This window comes from Anguilla anguilla, chromosome 18 (genome assembly GCF_013347855.1).
Source record: "Anguilla anguilla isolate fAngAng1 chromosome 18, fAngAng1.pri, whole genome shotgun sequence".
NCBI classification, from domain to species: domain Eukaryota; kingdom Metazoa; phylum Chordata; class Actinopteri; order Anguilliformes; family Anguillidae; genus Anguilla; species Anguilla anguilla.
The window spans coordinates 6888126-6912296 of NC_049218.1; the positions used below are offsets into that span (position 1 = coordinate 6888126).

At 51.7% G+C, this 24171-nt stretch overlaps 1 protein-coding gene across 3 annotated transcripts in view; it reads left to right on the forward strand.

Annotated features, from left to right (window-relative positions):
• The window catches only part of prkn (parkin RBR E3 ubiquitin protein ligase), an 83330-nt gene that overhangs the window by 7130 nt on the left and 52029 nt on the right, over window positions 1–24171 (forward strand). For 2 of the 3 annotated variants that reach the window (XM_035400581.1, XM_035400579.1), the window contains exons 2-3: window positions 13254–13417; window positions 22389–22596. In XM_035400581.1, coding sequence (XP_035256472.1) covers window positions 13254–13417; window positions 22389–22596 — 372 coding nt within the window. The remainder of the gene's footprint in view (window positions 1–13253; window positions 13418–22388; window positions 22597–24171) is intronic. The other variant, XM_035400580.1, reaches the window with a different exon arrangement.

The following is a 24171-nucleotide window of genomic DNA, read 5'->3' on the forward strand; positions in this document are numbered from 1 at the left end:
TTGTATTGTAGCTTGTCTACAGCAGATATTTATTTGTAGCCTCTTTAATAATATTATTTTATCCCAATTTTTATTAGTTCAGCTAAGTTAAGTTTTACTTCACACTATTGTGAGACGGTTATGTTTGGTGCTGTGTTTGCAGTTTCGTTACATTAGGGCAATTAAAAATGCTTACTGAAACATTTTTTGACGTTTAATTTTAAGGAGTGTTCTCATCCAAACTACTGTTTTGAATTTCACATAAATATGTGCTGAGCTAAGTTATGTGATTTTCTTTTTTTTTATTCAAAGGCTGATGTTTAAGATGTGCAATTGTTCACACAAAATGGCCGCCGTGTTAGCTGTCCAAAAAAAAAGAAAGAAAATAAAATAAAAATCCCATGATTCTGTGCATGATTTTGGGCTTTGATCTTTGGCCTGGGTTTGTCTTTGGGGAGACCGTGTGGTGCAGTCCATAGAGTGACCAACTCTCAGCCCATATGCCAGTCAACCCCCTCGTGTGGCCAGGAGTTCAGCTTCCCACCATGCAACTTGCTGAACTGTGATGCCATCACTAACCCTCCCTGTTTTCCCCCTGAATACAAAATTTGGGCCAGATGTCCACACACAAACACACACACATGCGCGCACACGCACGCACAAACACACACACACACACGCGCGCACACACACACAGACATGCACACACACACACACACACACACAACACACACGCACTAACATTTGTCTTCCGGCTTATTTTGTAATTAAATGCAAGTATTTGTTTTTTCCTCCTCAAATACAGTTTGGGAGGTTGATGTTTGCAATTGCTGAACTAACCAAGCTGTGCTTGTAGTAAAACAAGCAAACGCTTACATTCGTTTAGTCAAAAACTAAGTTAAAGTTGAATGATTCTTGGCCCCAGTCCTCATTTTAGTTTAGTTAACATGCTCTTCTGTCATAAAATTGTGTTATGGTAGCATGTCTTTGCCATTGTGTTATGCAAATAGCCTGTGTGCTTAATGACTTGTATCTATCTGTGTACTCTGCCTGAATATATAGGTTATTTTAAAAAAGGAGTTTTGTTTTTCTCCCACAGTCAGAATTATTTAACATCATGCATTCGGTTAGTGCAGTCATTTGCTGAATTGCCCCCAAACACATTATGATTGGTCTAATTAATTAACAGATTAATCACGGCTTTATTGGAGCCGGTTCCCTTCTTACATATTCAACAGGAGCAGCTATCCGGGCGTTGTGGATTTTAACTGAAGCAGGGGCTGAAAAAGCAGACTGGGAAAAACCGCCAGGATCTTTGTGTGGCCTTCGGCAATCTTTTATTAACGTTGCCAACAAAATGTAAAGACGTGGAAAAAAAGAAAAGTGGCAAATGCCACTGGTTAGTGTGCATGTTGAAGACACTAACGTATCAGAAAGACCGTTATTAAGAAGTGGTATACTGCCTATTTGCAAGGATTACCATTCAGTTAATGAGATACTCAGGTGCTCACTGAAACATGTAAGACATTGTTGCTAATATCCTGTTATACCGGTACGCCTGCCTACTTGCCCATACCACAAAGAACTGGTTCTCCGATATATTAACTCGTATAAAGTGCTTGTTAAAATGAAATAGATTAGAATTACATATAACCTCAGGAGTCATATTTTCCATGAATGTCACATCCATTACAAAGTCAATTTGAAAGACATAGATTTCATAATATAAGAGACATATGATAATACAAAATAATTACCAAATATTTTGGCCTTTATTATGTGTACAAATTGGCTATATTTCATAGTTTTCTTTGTGTTCTTTATGATCTTTGAATTTCCGATCTTATTTGGTGTGCATATGGAGTTCTCAATATTTAATTTATCTCCTTACTCTCAAATCTAGTTCTTCCCTACTCAGTTGTTGGTGAAATCACAGTGCTTAACCTGAAATCCAAAAGTAAGTCTCCTGTTTCTCATTGGATTAATCTAAGGCTTCTTTGAGAGAGAATGTGAGAGTGTATTTGCAGACCTAGGCCCCTGTGTCTTAGCTTTGCACGTTTCAAGCATGCGTGAAGAGCACACTGTTTTAGACTGTGGTAAAAACACATCTATTTCTTGATAATAAATGAAATGATAAATTTAAAAAATGATTATACATAGCTGGACTTACTGATCAGGATGGCATCACAAATGTCTTACATAGGGGGGCCTTTTTGAATAATAATAAAAAAACAATTATTATTATTATTATTATTATCATTATTAATAAATTAGCTTGGAAACACAAAACAATAATTCATAGTCATTAACCCAAGATGTTTTGGGTCAGTTTAGTGTTTAACCGTGAGTCACGTTCAACAACGTAGTGCTCTCACAGGATCCTGTTGATGAAATACGGGATTTATTGCGATTTGTGCTGGGCCTAACTGAGGGGTTTTTCTCCCGCGTTATTTTGTCCCCTGTGAAGCTGTCTGTGAAGGCACAAATTCCGGCCTCAGGTCTGTCCACGCGTTTACATTCTGCGTCTGTGAGCGCTTTTTATCTGTATTTCAGAATCTTCTCGTTCGTACTTTTTTTGTTTCTCGGGTCCCCCGTAGAGGCAGGAGGAGCGGGACGAGCGGAGACCTTGAGAAGTCCGAGTCCCGGCGCTCCGGCAGCCCAAGGAAATTGGCACGTCAATCACAAGTTTCATATCTCCGAGCGAGCTGTCATCGGAGAGAGAGAGTGTAAAAGAAGGAGGGAGGGAGGGAGGGAGGGAGGGAGGGAGGGACAGAAAGAAAGAGCAGTAAAAAAAAAAAAGAACAAGAGAAAATGAGGGAATGAAAAGGACAGATATTTAGATAAAGCTGACAAAGAGTTTTTGCCTAATTGCCTCAGGAAGTGTGAGCGTCCTCTCTGAAACCCGAGAAGATAATGACAGCGTTACTGTCAATCAGTGGAAATTTGCGTGAGGTAAATATTTCGTGTAGGGGAGAAGGCGCGGGGTGTGTATTCCAGCCGAGCCTCAAATCGATACGGGCCGTACAGGACGCTTCAACATTCCACCCGCTGTAGAGAATAATTGAGTAGCTCATTGCTTATGGCACTGTGTGCATGCGTGTGTGTGTGCGCGTGTCTGTATGTGCGATGTGTGTGTGTGAGAATGTCTGTGTGGTGTACGTGTGTGTGTGTGTGATGTGCGTGTGTACATGTGTGATGTGCATGTGTATGTATATGTGTAAAGTGCGCGTGTATGTATGTGTCTGATGTATGAGTGTATATGTGTGATGTGTGTGTGAGTATGTACATGTGTGATGTGTGTGTGAGTATGTACATGTGTGATGTGTGTGTGAGTATGTACATGTGTGATGTGTGTGTGAGTATGTACATGTGTGATGTGTGTGTGAGTATGTACATGTGTGATGTGTGTGTGAGTATGTACATGTGTGATGTATGATTGTATATTGTGTGATGTGTGATGTGTGTGTGTGTGTACGTACATGTGTGATGTGTGTGTGAGTACGTACATGTGTGATGTGTGTGTGAGTACGTACATGTGTGATGTATGAGTGTATATTGTGTGATGTGTGATGTGTGTGTGAGTATGTACATGTCTGATGTATGAGTGTGTGTGAGTATGTACATGTGTTATGTGTGTGTGAGTACGTGTGTCTGTCTGTGGGTCTGACAGTGTATCTCCACACCGATCCTTTCCCCCCCCCCAGGACATCGATGCTGCTCTGAGGGCAGCACTCTATGATCCATTTTCATTGAGCTAATGCTGTGTTGTTTAGGAAGCGATTAGCCTGGGATGATTTTATGGTTGAGTTGAGCCGGCGGACGGGGCCACCTGAAACCCGTAATGCGCTCTTGCCCAACGCCGCGGTTTCTAATTAAAACTGGGGGAAAAACAAATTCTGTCTGAAATTAGAATTCGATGCGATGCGACGGCTCCCCGCCGCCGGTCGCTGGCGGTAAGAACAAGGTGAACGAGCGCGGGGGGGCGAGCGAGGGAACTTTCGCGCCTGGAGGAAGCGGGGGGAGGGGCGGGGGGGGGGGGGGGAAGAGAGAGTGAAAAACTGCCGACGCTCCGAGCCGGGACAGGAAACAGGAGTTCGGCGCGGGAAGCGGCCGCCTCTGGGGCAGAGATTCACTGCTCTCCGCCTCCCTGCTGCCCTCACATTAAGCGCTTAGCCTGGGCCTTAGCCTGTGAGGGATGCTGCTGTCCCAGCATGCATTTAAAATGGGGGGGAGGGGGGGGGGGGGGCTTGGCAGTGTGGTTTAGGGGGGGTCTGGTCTCCAGTCTCTGGTCTCCATCTTCCAGTCTAACCGGGATGGGAGCGTGGCATCTGTAAGTGGTTCTGTGATTGGATCTAATCGGTGCTGTGGTGAGCACTGTTTGCATTGGTTCAGGTCTGTCAGTGTTTGGCAGTTCGCAGCACCGCCTCACCTGTCTGGAAAGGCCTGAGCGCAGGTGAGGCGATACCTGCTCTGTGTTAATCAGCGGACATGCTGGCCTGAACACAAACGTGTTATCAGTCCTTCCAGTCCTGGATGCTCTTTCTGTGACATAGCTCAGGTGTACTTACCTGTCTGTAAAGAGAGAATGGCCCGGGTGTACTTACCTGTCTGTAGAGAGAGCATGGCTCAGGTGTTATTACCTGTCTGTAGAGAGAGAATGGATCAGGTTTTGGTTTTGTTACCTGTCTGTAGAAAGACAGTGGATCAGGTGTTCTTACCTGTCTGTAGAAAGACAGTGGATCAGGTGTTCTTACCTATCTGTAGAGAGAGAGTGACTCAGGTGTACTTACCTCTCTGTAGAGAGAGAGTGACTCAGGTGTACTTACCTCTCTGTAGAGAGAGAGTGACTCAGGTGTACTTACCTCTCTGTAGAGAGAGAGTGACTCAGGTGTACTTACCTCTCTGTAGAGAGAGAGTGACTCAGGTGTTCTTACCTCTCTGTAGAGAGAGAGTGACTCAGGTGTTCTTACCTCTCTGTAGAGAGAGAGTGACTCAGGTGTACGAGAGAGAGTGACTCAGGTGTACTTACCTCTCTGTAGAGAGAGAGTGACTCAGGTGTTCTTACCTCTCTGTAGAGAGAGAGTGACTCAGGTGTACTTACCTCTCTGTAGAGAGAGAGTGACTCAGGTGTACTTACCTGTCTGTAGAGAGAGAGTGACTCAGGTGTACTTACCTGTCTGTAGAGAGAGAGTGACTCAGGTGTACTTACCTCTCTGTAGAGAGAGAGTGACTCAGGTGTACTTACCTGTCTGTAGAGAGAGAGTGACTCAGGTGTACTTACCTCTCTGTAGAGAGAGAGTGACTCAGGTGTACTTACCTCTCTGTAGAGAGAGAGTGACTCAGGTGTACTTACCTCTCTGTAGAGAGAGAGTGACTCAGGTGTACTTACCTCTCTGTAGAGAGAGAGTGACTCAGGTGTACTTACCTCTCTGTAGAGCAGCTCCTGCTTGCCTGTGGACAGTGCCAGTGGTGGAGGGAGCGTTTAAGCTGGGAGCAGTGGCTGTGTTTCTGGCTCTGTGCCCCCCTTGCCCCAGCGCCCTTTCGCAGAATCCCGTTAACAGTCTGGCAAGCAGCACACCGCCATCCAAACACGTGTTGCCCCCGCTCCCCACCCCCAATCCCCCCACCCCCAATTCCCCCCCCCGCCCCCGCGCCCTCCGACAAGGTGCAGCTTGTACCAGGCGCAGGCTAATCGTCGATTATCTCCCTAATTGCCCCTCTGTCTCAGAGATGGAGCGGAGAGAGGCAGCTGGCACGGGCGCAGAATGACACCTCCGCCTCCTCCACCCCCCCCCACCCCCCCGCCCCACACCCCGCCCCCCCCGCCCCTCTCCCTGGCAGTGACTAATCCGCCATCAGTGCGTCGGGTTCCTCAAAGGGCCGCTGGCACGCTTTCCGGACCGCCGTGTTCTTCCTCTCGCCGGGGACCGCCCCCCCCCCCCCCGGCGCTATCTTCGCCAGGAAATGAGCATTCCGGCGGGAAACGTGTGGCGGCGCGGCGGCGTGGTTCGCCGGGGGGCGGCGAATCGGAACGCCTGAACGCACAGCGGCCCTGTTTGCCCGCCGGAGATGGCGCGCGCGGTAAGTGGCGTGGGATCTTTAATCTTGCCGCGGTCAGGATCTCGTTCTCGGACCTCGGTCTCGTCCGAAAGACGGCGCGTCCCGCGGCTCGCTGCCGGGGTTTGTTTTGCTCCCGAGCGAAGAGCGCCTCCTACTGGCCTGCGTTCTGCAGCGCAGTTTTCTCAGGGGGGGGTCTCCCGTTAGCTTAGCTTAGCTTAGCTTAGCTTCAGCCGCTCGGCGGTGGCGGACAGGCCGCGCGGGGGTGTGGAGGAAGCGTTAGCGTGCGCCGCGGGGGCGGGAGCCGGGTCACGGCAGCGGAGCGTGTGCGGTCTCCGTGGCGACCGTCACCTCCGCCTGATTAATGAGGACGGACGGGCGGAGGAAATATATATCCCCGCGATTTTTCGCGGCTCCACCGCGGGCTGACAAATGGTGCGGTGTGCGGAATCAATCGCGCCATTGATCTGTGAGATAATCCTCTCCGGGACCCCCCAGGGCCTGCCAGCCGTCCGCCGTCCGCTCCTGCAGCCCGGGATGAGCGGCGGGGACGGGCCGGTCTCCGATAGTGCGCGAGCTCGTCCGCTCCTCAGCGCCGGCGCCCCGCCCGCTTCTGCGACCCGCCAAATGAAGGAGGGGTGCGGCGAAGCAGAGAAAGGGGAAGAAAGAATTAATTATTATTTTTAAAGTTTTTATTCTCTTAATTGCTCTAGCCGAGCTGTGAAATCGGAGGATCGGTCTTATTTATTGTTACGCGTGGGGGGGGGGAGTCGGGGGTGCTGAACCTGCGGTATTTTAAGGTGGTTTTGCCAGGGCTGTTTTGGCGGTTTATTGCTAATCGATGTCTGGGGGGGACTGTGCCGGGCACTCGGCACTCTGGGAGACGCGGTGGTGCATATTCATCACTAAAGAATGTTACCACGATGTCACGGCTGCATCGGGGGGCCCTGGTGTTCACAGTTAGCGGGATGGTTAGCGTGGTGAGCGTTAGGGGGCCACAGTTAGCGGGATGGTTAGAGTGGTGAGCGTTAGGGGGCCACAGTTAGCGGGATGGTTAGAGTGGTGAGCGTTAGGGGGCCACAGTTAGCGGGATGGTTAGAGTAGTGAGCGTTAGGGGGCCACAGTTAGCGGGATGGTTAGAGTGGTGAGCGTTAGGGGGCCACAGTTAGCGGGATGGTTAGAGTGGTGAGTGTTAGGGGGCCCTGGTGGTCACAGTTAGCGGGATGGTTAGAGTGGTGAGCGTTAGGGGGCCACAGTTAGCAGGATGGTTAGAGTGGTGAGCGTTAGGGGGCCACAGTTAGCAGGATGGTTAGAGTGGTGAGCGTTAGGGGGCCACAGTTAGCGGGATGGTTAGAGTGGTGAGTGTTAGGGGGCCACAGTTAGCAGGATGGTTAGAGTGGTGAGCGTTAGGGGGCCACAGTTAGCAGGATGGTTAGAGTGGTGAGCGTTAGGGGGCCACAGTTAGCGGGATGGTTAGAGTGGTGAGTGTTAGGGGGCCACAGTTAGCAGGATGGTTAGAGTGGTGAGCGTTAGGGGGCCACAGTTAGCGGGATGGTTAGAGTGGTGAGCGTTAGGGGGCCACAGTTAGCGGGATGGTTAGAGTGGTGAGTGTTAGGGGGCCACAGTTAGCAGGATGGTTAGAGTGGTGAGCGTTAGGGGGCCACAGTTAGCGGGATGGTTAGAGTGGTGAGCGTTAGGGGGCCACAGTTAGCGGGATGGTTAGCGTGGTGAGCGTTAGGGGGCCACAGTTAGCGGGATGGTTAGAGTGGTGAGCGTTAGGGGGCCCTGGTGGTCACAGTTAGCGGGATGGTTAGAGTGGTGATTGCTTCCCCTCACACTTCCTCTTCGCTCACAGCAGCTGGAGTAGCCGTCAATCACGCATTTATTATGATGAACGAGGCCTTCAGACAGAGACAGATCTCTCCCTCTCCACTTTTTCTCTCATCCCCCTCCTCCCGCTCACTCTATCGTTTCCTCTCTCTCGCTCTCCCTGCCTCTGGTTCTTTAAGGTTTCCCTTCTCTTTCTGCCTTCCCCTCCTCATCTCTCCCTTTCCTCTTTTTTATTATCGATCCATTTCAGCCTTTCTTTCTCTCTCTCTCTCTCTCTCTCTCTATTCCTCCCCCTCTATATTTGTTCTCGTCTATTTCTCTCTCGTGTCTTCCTTCTCCTCCCCTGTGTCTCTCACTCCCCCCCACCCCACCCCCCACCCCACCACCACTCTCTCTCTGTACTAAAGAGTCCCCAGACCTGTTTCCCACTGATGGTTCGGTTCAGAATTAAGCCAATCTGTCTTCATATTCCCCTTTCTGGTGGGGCTCGCATTGATCTGGCAGCCCGCCACTCCACTCAGACAGGAATCATTGGCTGGCCACCGTTCTCCGCCTCCCTAATTTGATTGACAGAACAAGTCTAGTCTCTGCCTTTTCTCTTTTTTTCCTTCTCCTCTTAGAATTACTGTCATGGGGTTCTATCAGTAAATAACACACATTTCATTATGCGGAGTAAGGGCCCAAACTGGCTGTTAGATTTCCTGTCTTATTAATATCCTAGTTCTCCTCCTCAGTTCCAGTCTGTACTTACGGAGAGCAGTACACCCCGGGGAGTCAGTGCGGTGCCTGTGGCGGGAGAATTGCACGCACGCGCGCACACGCACACGCACACGCGCGCACACACGTATGCATGCACAAGCAGTCCTTCCTTCTCTCTCTCTCTCACACACACACACGCGCACACACACGCACACACACGCGCACACACACGTATGCATACACAAGCAGTCTCTCTCTCTCTCTCACACGCACAAACACACACACACGTATGCATACACAAGCAGTCTCTCTCTCTCTCTCACACGCACAAACACACACACACGTATGCATACACAAGCAGTCGATCTCTCTCTCTCACACGCACAAACACACACACACGTATGCATACACAAGCAGTCTCTCTCTCTCTCTCACACGCACAAACACACACACACGAATGCATACACAAGCAGTCTTTCTTTCTCTCTCTCTCTCTCACACACACATACGTATGCATACACAAGCGGTCTCTGTCTCTCTTTCTCTCTTTCTCTCTCTCACACACACACACACACACACACAAATACAGAAGACCCTATGGAACATTATGTTCCATCTGGTGTGCAGATTTGTTGAAGTTAAGCCCCCCGAGCTGTCTACAATCTAATTGTAATATTCTATTAAACTGCGTTAGCATACATACGACTTGTGTCTGTACGAAAACCCAGACACAGAAACCGGCTTGCACGTCACACAGATACATTTACACCAGCATGATAGATGAGGATAGGCAAGATAAGATAGACACACACACACACACACACATACAGACACAGAGAGGCACACACACAAACACACATACAGACACACAGACACAAACACACACACACACACAAATGCGCAGGCAAACACACATGCACGCACGCACACACACACACACACACATCTGCACAGACCCACACACACGTGCACACACATACAGACAAACAGACGCACGCACACACACACCTACACAGACGTACACACACACACACACCTACACAGACACACACACACACACAAACACGCACGCACACACACACACACCTACACAGACGCACACACACACACAAACACACACGCACGCACGCACACACACACACACACACACACCTACACAGACGCACACACACACACACACACATGCTCAGATGTATTTAGAAATACACGGGGCCCTATGGAGGACACTTCCTGGCTCATACGTGGGACAGATGGCGCTACAGTTGCTCAAACACTGGGCTGTGGTCTCTAAGGGGCGACTCCGCGCCCTTTTCACGCTCCACCGGAATCCAGCTGTTTAAATAACGCCCAGACAAATAAAGGGAAAACATATAAACTACCATCAAAACACATTTTCTTATCCAGGCAAAATGGCGTCCCTTTAACAGGGCGTCCGTCTGAGTGGATGCACGCTGCGGAGGGAGACAGGGGGGGCGGGGCTAACTGAGCACTGGGGAATAGAGTGCCCCATTACCATGCAGAGCAGAGTCCGCGTCGTTTCGAGCGTCCGAACCTCTCCCCCAGTCACGACCGCGGTCCGCCTCGCGCCCCCGCGCTTTCTGAACTCGCAGGGGCTCCCGGAACACGGGGGAGGGGGAGAGAAAATAGATATTTATCCTTGAAATATTTATTCTCTCCCCTTCCACTCCGCTCCAGCCAAATCTCCTAATATGTCTGGGGTTTGAGGCTGTCAGGGACGCATTTCTCGGAAGGGTAATCCAGTCTGGCAGACTTAAATGATTGCATTCTGTCATTCTTACTCCCGAACACCCCCGCCACACCCCCCCCCCCACCCCCCTCCCCCTCGCCTGCCCCCGCCCCACTCTCTACGGCTCTGGGAATCCGGACACGTCTGAAATTCCCTCACAAAAACTGGCTGCTGCCGTAATGGGACATGACAAAGGAGGAATCTGCTCATTTGTTATCCACTTGGACGGGATGCAAACAATGAGGGAGGTTACGGAGATGGCGGCGGCAGTGGCGGCGGCGGCGGAAGGGGCGAGTCACACAGCCTCTCCGCTGCACGCGCTCCCCTTTCGTCGTCCGCGGGGGCTCTTCCCCCTGTCAGGATTTCGGTTTTAGTGCGCCGCCAGGACTCCTGGTTAAACGGTGCTGGGAGAGTTGGGTTTACGCTGTGCGGCGAAGGCGGGACATGGCCTGCCTGGCTCTTAGTGGCGGTATCAGGGTTTATGGCGCTAAGCAGCTGACCCACAGGAACGCGGCGGAGTTTCACTCGATTACTTGTGGGCTCCCGTCCACCTTAATGGACATAATTTGCTAATGGTCTGATATGAACTGAAAAGTCTCATTTTTAGGGGAGGTTACACTCATCCTGGTCTTCTCGTCTTTAAAAGCCTGTCAGTACAAACAGGCCGCAGCCTTGAGGGGCGGCGGTGGGGGGGGGGGCATCTGTAATTACCCTCTTCATCACCCAGGGAGGGAGGGATTCAGTCGGTCTGGATGACCGTGTCTCATCACTCACTGGCGACCTCTGCTGGTCAGTCAGATGAGTGCAGTCTGCTTGCTCAACCTGGACACGAAGGTGTTCTTCCGGCATGTGCAAGCTCAGCTTGCGGATGGTGGAGCAGAAGGAATCAGTGGGCAGGCAGCACATGCTTCAGGGATCACATGCTTCTCAGCGTTCTCCTGAATTTAGGGTTCGGGTTTTGGCTCGTCCGGTGAATGCGACTCTCGGCATTGTAAATTGAGAAAAAATGGGAAGAGGCACATAAATATATAAAAACCTGTTGATGGAGACAGTCTGAAAGCTTTTAGAAATGCCTTAATGGCTCACATTTCAGGTGTGTTCAGAGGATACTGAAAAAGAAGAGTTTAGCTTCAGTAGGTTTTTACTTTCAATTTAGTTTGAAATTCTATTTCAGTTGCCATTATTCCACTTTTCAGTTCAGTTTAATTTTAGTTTTCACAAAATGTGTTATTAGTTTTAGGTTGTTTTAGACTTTTAAAAACATGGTATAATCATGCAAACAGTACAGCACATGTGCTCTGCAGATCCACCGGCTGTTATGTATGTCATTCGGATGGGATGGTAGTGGGCAACAGCAGTCAGTTTGCTGACTTATCCCCATAGGATACGGATCAGTGGATCCACATTCCCCGGCTCTAGACTAATGCTTGTTACTGTCTTCCTCAGGTCAGACTTCACATACAGTATGTTACTGTACGTACAGAATACCTGAGCAAAATGCACAACAGACCACACTTACGCTCCAAATGAGAACCAGGCAGCGCCCGAAGTCTGCGCTGAACTTTAAACTTCGTGTCTTGTGCTGTGGCGTTTTGGCGATTGCGCGTACATTTCGTAGGATTAAGATTAAGTGTTTGTTTTGGGTTCCATTTCCTCCTCGTCCCTGATTAAAGGGCATGTCTGTTTCCAAGTTCTTTTGAAAAATCCCCTTTTGTTCGAGAATGTCAGATGCTGGAGAGGTCAGCTGACTCGGCTCCTTCTGATAGGCTGGGCTCTGTCCCTTTGTGGTTCGTTCACGATCAGAGTTTTTATTTTCTCTGTGACTCAAGCCAGGAGCGTCTGCAAATGCAGTTTTCTGAAAGGGCTGTGCGAGCGTGTGCTTGTGCGCATGTGAATGCAGGTACATTTGCGTGTATGCGTATTAGTGTGTGCTTTTGAGAGTGTGCGTGTGCGTACATGTGTGTACACGCATGTGCGTGTGCATATAGATGTGTATGTGTGTGTATATGCACACACAGGTTGTGTGTGTGTATGTGTGTATGTGTGTGTAAGTGCACACACACAGGTTGTGTATGTGTGTGTGTGTGTGTGTGTAAGTGCACACACAGGTTGTGTATGTGTGTGTGTGTGTGTGTGAGTGTAAGTGCACACACAGGTTGTGTATGTGTGTGTGTGTGTGTGCAAGTGCACACACAGGTTGTGTATGTGTGTGTGTGTGTGTGTAAGTGCACACACAGGTTGTGTATGTGTGTGTGTGTGTGTGAGTGTAAGTGCACACACAGGTTGTGAATGTGCGTGGCTGTGTGCAGTCGCCAGATGGGTGTGTATTTAGGCCTGCACAGACGCACTTATGTACACAGCTTTGCGGAGTTTAATAGAATATTAAAATATTACTGCAGACAGCTTGGGGCTTTTACTTCGACAGATCTGCCATTTACGAGTTTGGACTTATCTCAGACCCTAGAAGGGTTCTGCAAAGGTTGACTCATTTCAATTAAAATAATAAGAAAAGATAGCGGGAAAAAGCTTTTGGGCTCAATCTTGCTCAGTGAGACTCACTTTGCATTTTGTATTAAAGGCCACCTCCCAATCACCTTCTTGGATTCCCCCCCCCTCCCTGTCTCTCACTCTCATGCCTTCTTTTTAAATTTACCTTCTCTCTCTCTCTCTCTCTCTCTCTCTCTCTCTCTCTCACACTCACTCACTCACACAAACACATGCACACACCACACACGCACGCACGCATGCACACACACACCACACACATGCACTCCACACACACACATACACACCACATACACACACACACTCACACACACGCACACGCGCACACACACACACACACACACACGCACACACACTCTCCATCACATACACACACACTCTCACACACACACATACATACCACACCACACACACACACATACACACGCACACACAGTGTTTGTCAGGTTTAACAGCAGTCAGGGCTACCCGGTGGAGCTGGAGGCAGGGGCGAGTGTGGCTGAGCTGAGGGAGGCTGTGGGGAGGCTGCAGGGGGTCCGGCCTGAGGAGCTGAGGGTCATTTTCGCCGGCAGAGAACTGAGCAGCGACTGCACCCTCCAGGTAAGTGGAGTCCAACCCCACCCCACCACACCCCACCCGACCCCACTCACCACCCCACCCCACTCGACCCAACTACCCATCCCACCCCATCCGTCCCAATTCTCCACCCCACCCCACCCAACTCTTCACCCCAACCAACTTCCTACCACACCGTACCCTGCCCCACCCCTCTATGGGGTGGCAGTTTTAATGGAACACTGTGAGAGTGAAGAGAATTTGGTGACGGAAATGCCACGCGGGTCCCCGGCCTTCATGGCGTCTCCTGGCCTGTCTCTAGCATCGCAGTCGCCCGCGCTTCCTGTCCCTTTCTGTCTCTGCTCGGCCCCCCCCTCTGCGTCCGGACCTCTGGCCCGCGCTCGCCTAACCGCGGTCCGCAGGTGCGCTCCACCCGCCCCCCCCCCCCTCACCCCTGCCCCCCCCCACCCCCGGGCGGCCTCCAGCCGGGCTCAGCCTGACATTCTTCCTCCTCCGGAGCTGACGGCGTAAACAGAGCCTGGGGATTCCGTGAACTTTACTCCACGTCGCTTCATTAATTTTGACCTTCTTAATTATGCATTAAAACAGCCAGGGCTACGAGGACCAGGGGCTACCAGGGCCGGGGGGGGGGGGGGGGGTGGACTGGGAGAGGGGATGGGGGGGCGGGCCGGGATCCGGAGAGTGCAGGGTACTAGCGCTCCCCGACTCCGGCCGCCAGTTACGCCCACTCCGCACATTTACCTCCGCGCGCCGTGCTCCATCTCCCCCTGACAAGTTGCGCTCGCGAATGCTGGGGGGGGGGGGGGCAGGTGGGACGTGGAGCAGGGGGGGGGGGGCACATGGAGCAGAGGGGCCCGGGCTGCTGGCGCGAAGGCTTAACGCGTCGAGGGGAGATTATGACCGCGACTCAACCCTGACCCCTAGAGCGCGACGGCGGCGCTGCGGCCTGGAGCCGCACCGCGAGCGAGCGAGCGAGCGGGCGGGGGAACGGCGGGGACTCGGCGGGCCCCAGAAGGAGAGAGAGAGGCTTGTTTCACGCTTCGCAGGCTGGCCCAGGTGCGCCGTGCCAGGCCACACCGCGCGGCGCGGCCCGGGTGGATTGAGTCGTTCGGAAGTTGGCGGGCGACCCGGCGCGTCCCCTCCCTCGTTCGCCGTGTCGAGCGCGGCGTGCCGTGAAGCCCAGCAGACGGCGGGGGCGACCCGCGCTTCGCTCGTTACCCGCGTGCCCTGATGCATGATGGGGCACAGGAAGGACGCTTAGCCCCTCCCCCTGTTCAGCCCAACCCGCACAGCGCTACATGCAAGAAGCCCCTTTTTTTTTTTTCCTCTACAAATTACGTTGCCCCCTTTCAGGGAAACGATTTTAGCTCGGGGATAGGTGGAGGGAGGGACATTTTATTTATTTCAGCTGCAGATGAATTCTGAGGGCAAATGGCTGCCCGCGGTCCGCCATTTCGCCTACGCAGCCGCCGACAGATGTTTCCCGCTCCTGCCCGATGGCGACTCTGAAGGCGAAGCAGGAGAGGACCAAAAAAAAAAAAAAAAAACGTGGGAGAGAACGGGGCGAAGGTGTTAACTGACTCCCGCGACTGCGTTTATTTTCCCGCGCCGCCCGAACGCCGCGCGACCCGCGGCTCCGGAGCGCAGCTGGGCTTCGTCAGCGTCTGGAATCCGTAGGCGGCCCGATCAGCGCTAGCCTACGGTGCCGCTCGACCGCGCCGCGGTCTCCAGCTGTTCCCCCGTTGACGGTGAGCGAGCGCGTGGGCTAGCGCTGCCGTTCGGGCGGAGGCTACAGGGGCAGCGCACACCTGCTGATCGCTCACTGAGGAGGTCTCATCTGGCGGTCGAATCGTTTTTTTTTTTCTTTTTTTAATTTCGGTCAACATTTTATTTTGGTCAATATAGCATTTTACGTTACAGACATCGTTTCAGACAGGAATTACAGGGAAATTCCTGTTTTGGTGCTTTCTCTTGCCACGATGTGAGGTGTGAACTTGGAAGCATGGAAGAAATCTTCGCAGCACTTGAAAGCACTGATTTGAGCGATGTTTTTTTGCAATGTGTTTAGTGAAATTTTAGCGAGGTGTTTTGTGAGACTTTGTGAGCGAAAACACAAATGGCTGCAGTCAGAAAATTGCAGTCAGGTACCACTCGGTTTGGTGTGACAGAAATGTGTGAGAGGGGGAGAGAGAGAGAGAGAGAGAGAGAGAGAGATTTAAAAACCCTTTTATTGGGACATTGTTTAACCACAGAAATTACTGTACTTCAAAACAAAAATAATACACAAGCAACATAAAGAGAAAAACAATTAACAAACTAACCACAGGCAGAAAAGAGAGAAATAGCTAGATAAAAGAGAGAGAGAGAGACAGAGAGAGAAGAGAAACATATACACTTCCATTTTCTTATATTAAAAAAAAAAACATCCACACTCCATCAGCAAAAAAAAAAGAGAGTGAGAGAGAGAGAGAGACAGAGAGAGAGAGAGAGAGAGAGAGAGAGAGAGAGAGAGAGAGAGAGAGAGAGAGAGAGAGAGAGAGAGAGAGAGAGAGCGAGAGAGAGAGAGAGAGAGAGAGAGAGAGAGAGAGAGAGAGCGCGAGCGCTAATGTATCATTAGCCAGCCGTTTAGCGGTTCTCCAGCTGTTTGTGTTGGAGCCGCAGAATTCTCCCAGTTTGACGCTGTAATCAGCGAGCCCCTGCGTCGCGGGCTTTACTCGCCGAATTACGGCTGGAGAGTTCCCGCTGCTCGGGATTGAATTAGACTCGCCTCTTGCTTTCGTACGGCCTCCGGCGGCAGAGAGTATTCCCTCCCCGGTTCTCCGTGTGAGCGCCCCCCGGTGGCGGTTCTGTAGCCGTTCGGGAGGCTTGTTTGAAAGCCGCCCGCCAACGCTGTGACCCACATTAACCCGCGGAGTCGGAATTCGGCTGGTGATGCACTGACCCCTCAGCAGGGCCTTTACATTTATACTTTAAATGTTTTTTTGCACCACGTTAAAGGATGACATGTGGTCAGTGCTTTCAAAAAGAAAATATATATTTATATATATATATATATATATTACATTACATTATAGGCATTTAGCAGACGCTCTTATCCAGAGTGGACTTACACAACTTTTTTCATAGCATTTACATTGCATCCATTTATGCAGCTGGATATATACTGAAGCAGTGCAGGTTAAGTACCTTGCTCAAGGGTACAACGGCAGTGTCCCACCTGGGGAATCGAACCTGTGACCTTTCGGTTGCAAGACCAACTCCTTACCCATTACGATACTCTGCAAATGTAAATTTAAGAAAGTAAAACCAAGTAAAAGGGGCCCCAGCCATAGATCAAGTGGAATGATAAACATTTTTGAAACACAGACAGAATTTAAGCATCTAGTTTAGGGCTTCGGGCCGCACTGCCGTGCTAATGTGCCGTTTTTAAATTGGGATTAAGTAATAAATATGTCGTCTGTTTATCACTGGGCTCTGACGCTCCGGGCTATGGACATGGATTGTTGTCAGGTTGACTCAATAACATGAAAAGGCTTGTCTGCCTTACGCAATGCGTTATGTAAATTTAGGAAAAAAATGATAATAAATTTTAGCCGTGGAGGCAATTATGTGAGACACGATGTCAATACTGTGGGAGATCTTCTCCCCCTGCGCAGAGAAGGGCCTGGTGCTGTTTAATCATGGCGGAGCTGGCTTTCACGCCCCCCCCCCCCCCCGGACAGAAGGACCTTCCGTACGCCCTGTCAGTCACCGGCCTGTGCGAAACCCACGGCCATTTCGCCGCGCTCTCCGTGGAGCTCCTGATAGGGCGCGATTGTCCTGAAGTGCACCGAAGCCCGTGAAGCAGGGGCGCGGGGATGGGGGGCGGGGGGGGGGGCGGGGGCAGGGGGCGCGGGGATGGGGGGGGGGGGGGGGGGGGGAGGGGGCAGGAGGGGCGGACTCCGGTTTGGCGCACAGGGGAACTGAGACGGAGGACGTGTGGCGTCGGACACGGTGACGGACAGTACGTCCGCTCTTAAAGAGGACAGAGAGAAGGAGAGAGGGATGAGAGAGAGAAGAGTGAAGGTGGAAGGCGCTCCCAAGGTCTGCTCGACTCAGAGTACACAGAGTGAAGACACGCGCTCATACACAGGAGAGAGAGAGAGAGACAGAACGAGGGAGACAGAAACTGAGAGAGAGAGAGAAGAGCGGGCAAGGGAGAGAGACAGAGAGAGAGAGAGAGACAGACAGAGAGAGCGAGAGACTGTAAGAGAGAGAAAGAGAGACAAAGACAGAAAGAGACACGGACAGAGTGAGAGTGAGAGAGACAGAGAGACGTAAAGAGAGAGAGAGAGAGAGAGCTTTGTCGTTGCGGAGTCGCCTCACGTTGCGGGGGCCTGAGCGGTGGAGGGCCCTGGCGCTCACCCTCTCGGGCTGGTTTATCTGTCGCTGCCCGCGGTGGGCACGCGTGCGGTCTGCAGCGATGAGGAGGCCGAGGACAGGCAGAGCGTGTGCGGTAATCTGCTCTGTTAGCTCTGCTTCCCTGAGGAGCAGCAGTCGCTCCGCAGCAAGGGGGCGACGCAGACGGGGCTGCCCATCGCTGCTGGGGGGGGGGGGGGGGCGATTGGGAAGTGTTCTCTCTGGGCGTCGCGCTGGGGGCCTGTGACTCATCGGCCTCTGTGACCCGCTGGCCAGAGTGTGCTCTGAATGCGGAGTATGTGTGCTTCCTCAAGCGCGTCTCGCTGGGTCTCAGTCTGGTGTGCAGCTCCAACCACCCTTGGGTTGGTCCAGTTATTCAGGTGTGTCTCTCAGCTGTCTCAGTATCTCAGGTGTGTCTCTCAGGTGTGTCTCGCTGTCTCAGGTGTGTCTCTCAGGTGTGTCTCGCTGTCTCAGGTGTGTCTCACTGTCTCAGGTGTGTCTCTCAGGTGTGTCTTGTTGTCTCGTGTGTCTCTCAGATGTGTCTCTCAGGTGTGTCTCACTGTCTCAGGTGTGTTTTGCTGTCTCTGGTGTGTCTCCCTGTCTCAGGTGAGGTTCACTATTTCAGTTGTCTCACTTTCTGAGGTATTTCTCACTGTCTCAGGTGTGTTAATATCCCAGGTGTGTATCAATGTTTTAGGCGTGTCTGTCTATCTCAGATTTTTCTCACTGTCCCTAGTTTGCCTCATATTTCCGCAATAAAATGCAGTTTGATCTTGCCAGAAATTACGCATGTTTTAGGTGTTCCCGACCTCTGTTTAAGGCCCCATCCCTGAATTCAGTTTGTTTACATAAAGATTACCGATATGTTTTTGAGCTGATACTGAAATCAGCCCACAGCATAGGTCATGTGTCACCACCCTGCCTCTCTTTTGGGAATGGTGGGGGGGGGTGGTTTTAGAACCTGGCTGTGGGTTTGAAGGAGGTTTGGTTGGAATTTCCAGTTACTCATTACATTGAACGCGGAGCTGCGGGGAGCTAATTGGGTAGACAGGTTGCGGGAAAAAAAATCATTAAGAAATCAGTGTTGTGACGGCCATTAGCTGAACGTACGCTTGCTATGTCCAGTTTTCCCTTTGGTTCTTTTAAAATCAAAAATACTTACATATCGATCCCCCCCCCACCCACCCCCCCCCCCCTCACCTCCAACAACACTTAAAATGAATCTCACGCTCCATTTAGATGTACATGTTAAGTTATGACCTCAAGGTAAACAAACCTCTGATTGTTTTTCACAGAGCGGCCCAGGGTGGCATTTCACCGCAGCGTGCTCGTTTTACATTAAAAGATTTTTTGATTCCGGCATTTTGTTTTCGCTCCCTTTTCAAACCAGATAGTTTTGACGTGTACCCCCCATTCCCCCCTCCCCCCCCCCAACACCTCCGCTCCGAGTACATCGATTTCCTCCGGTGGGAATTCAGTCTTTTTCGTTTTTTTTGGCGTTCGTCCTGGTCTCGGCCCGCCGAAGCCGCTGCCATAGCAACTGATTGACAGCCGCCCCGTGGTCCCGCCTCCCGTTCGTTTTCATTGGTCCGTTAACCCGCTGCGCCCGACAATTTGCATTAAGCCACCAGTTATTGACACCTCCTCTCTCTCTCTCGGTGCCTTCGCGGTGGTAATTGTGATTTCAGTTTGCGTGAAATGGGCAGGAATAATGTCTCGACATCTTAATAGAAAGATGAAAAGTTTTCCCTCTCTTCTGAGCAATAACCACCATCCCCGCCCCCACCCACCCACCACCACCACCATCACCCTACACCCCCCCCCCCCCCACCCCCACCCCCCAGCCATTCATAACCTCATGATCTTTTAAGCAAGCGGGCGTGGTGTGTTTTAGAGGGCCGCGCGTGCCTGTTTTTTTTAAACGCGGTTGTAAATGGCGGTGTGAATAATTGATCGCTCGCCGCGGCTCGTTGGAATGCCGCCGCGGTCTGGGCCCCGCCTCCATTACCCGCGCGGCGGGTCAGACGCGCCTGGAGCGTACGGGCCCCGCCGATCGAGCTGATCCCCACGGCGCCGGCGCCGGCTAGCCGGGTGAGAGTGAGAGTGTGGCCCGGAATGTTCTCCGAGTTTCCCTACGGAGAGACGAGATCGCTCCGGACAGACGAGACCCCCATACTCCCCCCCCCCCCCCCTCGCTCCAAGCCGGGTCTGAGCTGCGGTCACCTGTGGCCACACCAGGGGACCTTCCCGCTATTTTAGAGTTATGTATTTATTCCTCTCTCAGACGTGTTTTCGCGTTAGTGACAGTGCAGTTCTGTTGCTACGGTACATCGACCCAAACTGGAAATCAGTACCTTGCTGAAGCATGCGGCACTAGGGGTCCCATCCGGGTCTCTATGGTTACTAATCCACTTCTCTACACCCCCCCTCCCCCCAGTCTACCTACTTTGGTTTATTCCTTAATATTTATAGTCTATTACTGTAGTCAGTATGGAATAAACATGAATGGGAAAACCATTTATTCAGTTATATCGATTCTGGATATGTGTGTGCGTTTATACATTTATGTGTACATGTGTGTATGTGTGTGTGTGCGTGCGTGTGTATTTGTATGTGTGTGTGTGTGTGTGTTTGCATATGTATGTATGTCTGCGTGTGCTTGTGTATGTGTGTGTGCTTGTGTACATGTGTGTGTGCATGTGCTCGTCTATGTGTGTGTGTGCTTGTGTGCCTGTTCCCTGATTGCGGATTAAAGGTGTGTTGGGGGGGGGGGGGGGGGGGGGGAGCAGCGGAATAACAAGGCTGTGGCCGAACGCTGATAAGGCCCGAGCTTCCCGCCGCGGAGCCTCAGAAACGTGAAAGTAACCGCGATGCTATCGGCGCTGACGGACAGGCTCCGCGGAACACGAGCGCCGAACCCGAGCTTCCCCTTCCAGCGGGAAGGAGCGGCGCGGCGCGGACCGAAGCGACAGCGGGAGTCAAAACACCGGCGCTGCCTCACGGACAGGGAGGATATTGACCTTGATGCCTAATGTGGTCTGCGGAGGTGCAGTGTTACAGGCTCAGTGTATTCCCCCTCCACCCCCCACCCCCGCGCGCAATGCTATCTGCCCAATTTTCAGATGGAAATTTCTCCTCTCGCGTCACTCCAGCGCCAGCAGACCCGTGCTTCTCTGGCGGACTCATCTGTGAGCCGGCGACCGCTCGCGACAAAGCGTCCGGGGGTGTTAACGCAACTCTGACAGAATCTATACGAGTACGCCGCACGTAGCGGACTCGCATAAACTCGGAAGGAGTCGATTCAACACTGAGAAATGTACCGTTCTACCCTACAGCCCGCTACCATTCAGAACCACTGGAGAATCAGTGCTAGTATACGCTATAGGGCCAGCAGTGCTACTGCAGAAAACATCGACTGGCTCTGGGAAGCCGGTTAAAAACAGAAACGATGAGGTTTTAATGTAGCGTTTCGCATAAATCAGTCGTCTCGTCCGTTTATTTGAGATTTAGCGCGCGGTGTTATTGATCTCATCTCCCACGTTCAGCAACCCGCTGCATTAAAATAAACAAGCGAGTCAGTTCCTCCTGTTTTCCTTTTCCTTTCCTCGCCTCCGACCGCGCCCCGGCGGAAAGCCGCGGAACGCCCGCCCCCGATTTACCGCCGCGGCGGAACGCGCTCTCCACGCGGCGCGAACACGGCGAGGAAACTTGTCTCGCGGCCTTTCTTCCTGACGGAGTCCCTCGCGTTCCCCGCGAGGAAGAGCTCGTTAAACCGGCGTCTCCAGCAGCTCGCCGCGGCGACGGAAAATGGAGCAAATCGAATTAATTCCGTTTTTATTTAGACGTCCTTGGCTCACCCTTCCGCGAGCCCCCGAAATTATCCCTCTGCTGCTCGGATAGCTGTACAAACGAGGACCTTTTTTTCTTGACGACCACCTTTTTTTTTTTTTTTTTTTAACGACCTTATCTTTAATGAGGACCTGTCAACCTCAATCACTGCCCACCTCCTCATTCATGGGAAGCAACGTACCTCCTTAAAAAAAAGATATAGTGCTTTATTAAAATCACTTACAGTAATAATGAACATTTAAAAAATTGTGGATGAAGTTTTGGTGGAGTTTGTACAGGACCTTAGGGGAAACCCCTGCAAGGAAGATAGTTTGGAAATAAAACTTGGTGTACAATCTATAATAACACAGAGGTCACCATCCATTTTGACACCATAAGGTATGATTTTATACCAAGTTAATGACCTGTGAACAGTAGTTATATTCTGATTTTAGTTTCATGGATCACCATGGAAATAGGGTATTTGTGACTGGTGTAATGTTTGTGTTGCGTTTAAACAATGGTAATACAATATTTGTGCAGTGTTGGTGTAATGTTTGTGGTGTAATGTTAAAACAATGGTAATACAATACATGTGCAGTGTTGGTGTAATGTTTGTGGTGTAATGTTAAAACAATGGTAATAGAATATTTGTGCAGTGTTGGTGTAATGTTTGTGTTGCGTTAAAACAATGGTAATAGAATATTTGTGCAGTGTTGGTGTAATGTTTGTGAGTGCGTTGATGGACATGTCGGTGTGTTTTCGTTAGGGGTGTGACCTTCCTGAGCAGAGCACGGTGCACGTGGTTCTCCCGCCCCCGGCGGCGGCCCGTGGGCTGGACGTGGTGCTGCAGAACCGGCTGGGCCGGGGGGTGGACAGCCTGACCCGGGTGGACCTCAGCCAATCCCGACTGCCCACGAGTTCTGATGGACTGGCCGCGGTCCTGGAGACCAACGCGGAAACGGGTACACAAAACGGTGTGTGTGAGTGTGTGTATATGTGTGTGTGTGTGAGTGAGCGTGTGTGAGTGTGCATGTGTGTGTGTGTGTGTGTGTGTGTGTGTGTGCGTGTGCATGTGTGTGTGCGTGTGTGTGCGTGTGTGAGTGTGTGTGTGTGTGTGTGTGTATTTGTGTGTGTGTTCATATGTGTGTGGTGTGTGTGTGTGTGTGTGTGTGAGTGTGTGTGTGAGCATTTGTCCTTACATGTACATGCATATTTGCATAAGAGGGTCAGAAAGTAAAGATGCCATTTTAAAAACTGAATGGAATATAAAGACTGAAGTATAATCATATAAAAGGTGAAGGACCACTACAGTCACACTAATGGTGGGGTTGATGCGCTTCTGCTTTGAAGCCAGCTGTGTGCCGTGTCTGCGTGTGAACACCTGCTCCCAGGTGAAGCTCTGTGCAGGTGACCCCCCCCCCCCCCCTCCCCGGTGTGAGCGGGGGCCCCATGGCTCTTTAACGCCCCCCGTCGTGCTGGTTAAACGCCATTCAGGAAGCCGCTGGCTGGAGGCTCTCTGCGGCACGTTTCAATGGTGACGCTGTCGCCCTGCACAATGACACGCCTTTTTAAAAGCGTCCTGCAGTCCTCCGTCCGCCCTCCAGCCTCACCTCTGCCTGCCACCCCCCCCCCCCCACCCCACCCAACTGCCACTCAGCCCAATCATAAAGCCCCCTTTATCTAACCCCCCCCACATCAGTGCGTCTCCTGCGCTCTCTCCAGAGGCATTAGCATAATGGAACCCTTTCACAGAAATGATAAATTAGACGGAGTTGGGGTTATAAAATCCACTCTGCTGAATTTATTGTGAATCGTGTCAAAGTATCACGGCTGTCTCGTCCGTCCCAGGCTTTTAGCGCTAATGAGAATGCTATCCCCCCCAGCCCCCCACCCCCCTTTTCTTCCTGCGGCAGTGTGTGTGTGTGTGTGTGTGTGTGTGTGTGTGGGGGGGGGGGGGGGTGTATGTGAGTGTGTGTGCACGAATGTGCATGCGGATTTGTGTGTGTGTGTGTATTTGGGGGGTGCATGTAAGTGTGTGTGCACGCGTGTGTATGGGGGTTTGTGTGTGTGTGTGTGCACGCGTGTGTATGGGGATTTGTGTGTGTGTGTGTGTGTGTGTGTTTCTGCCCGAGCGCGTGTGGCTTTGCGTGTTTCCGTGAGTGGCCGCGTCTTCACTTGACTTAATTGTCTGTCATGGAGATGTCCCGCTGCCCTGCTGTCTCAAGCTCGTCCCCACTAATTGGATCCACTGTCTGGGTCTGTGCGGGTGACCCATCTGCGGAGGCGTGAGCCGCGCTCCTCGTTGTCCTTGTGCCGTCTGGACTGGGCCGGCGCCAGCTACACCCGCCCTTCCCTTTCGGAAATTTGACGCGGCGGCGGCGGTGTCGGCGTGTTTTGGGATCCGGGGTTCTCTCAGAGGGGGATGGCCCAGTTTCACTCTGACACACGCCGTACCCGCGGGACGCCGGACGTCCTTCGCCGGCTGCTTCTCGTTGACGTTGTTTTTATTTTGTTTACGGCCAGCAGCTCCGTGTCGCTGTGCAGCAGCG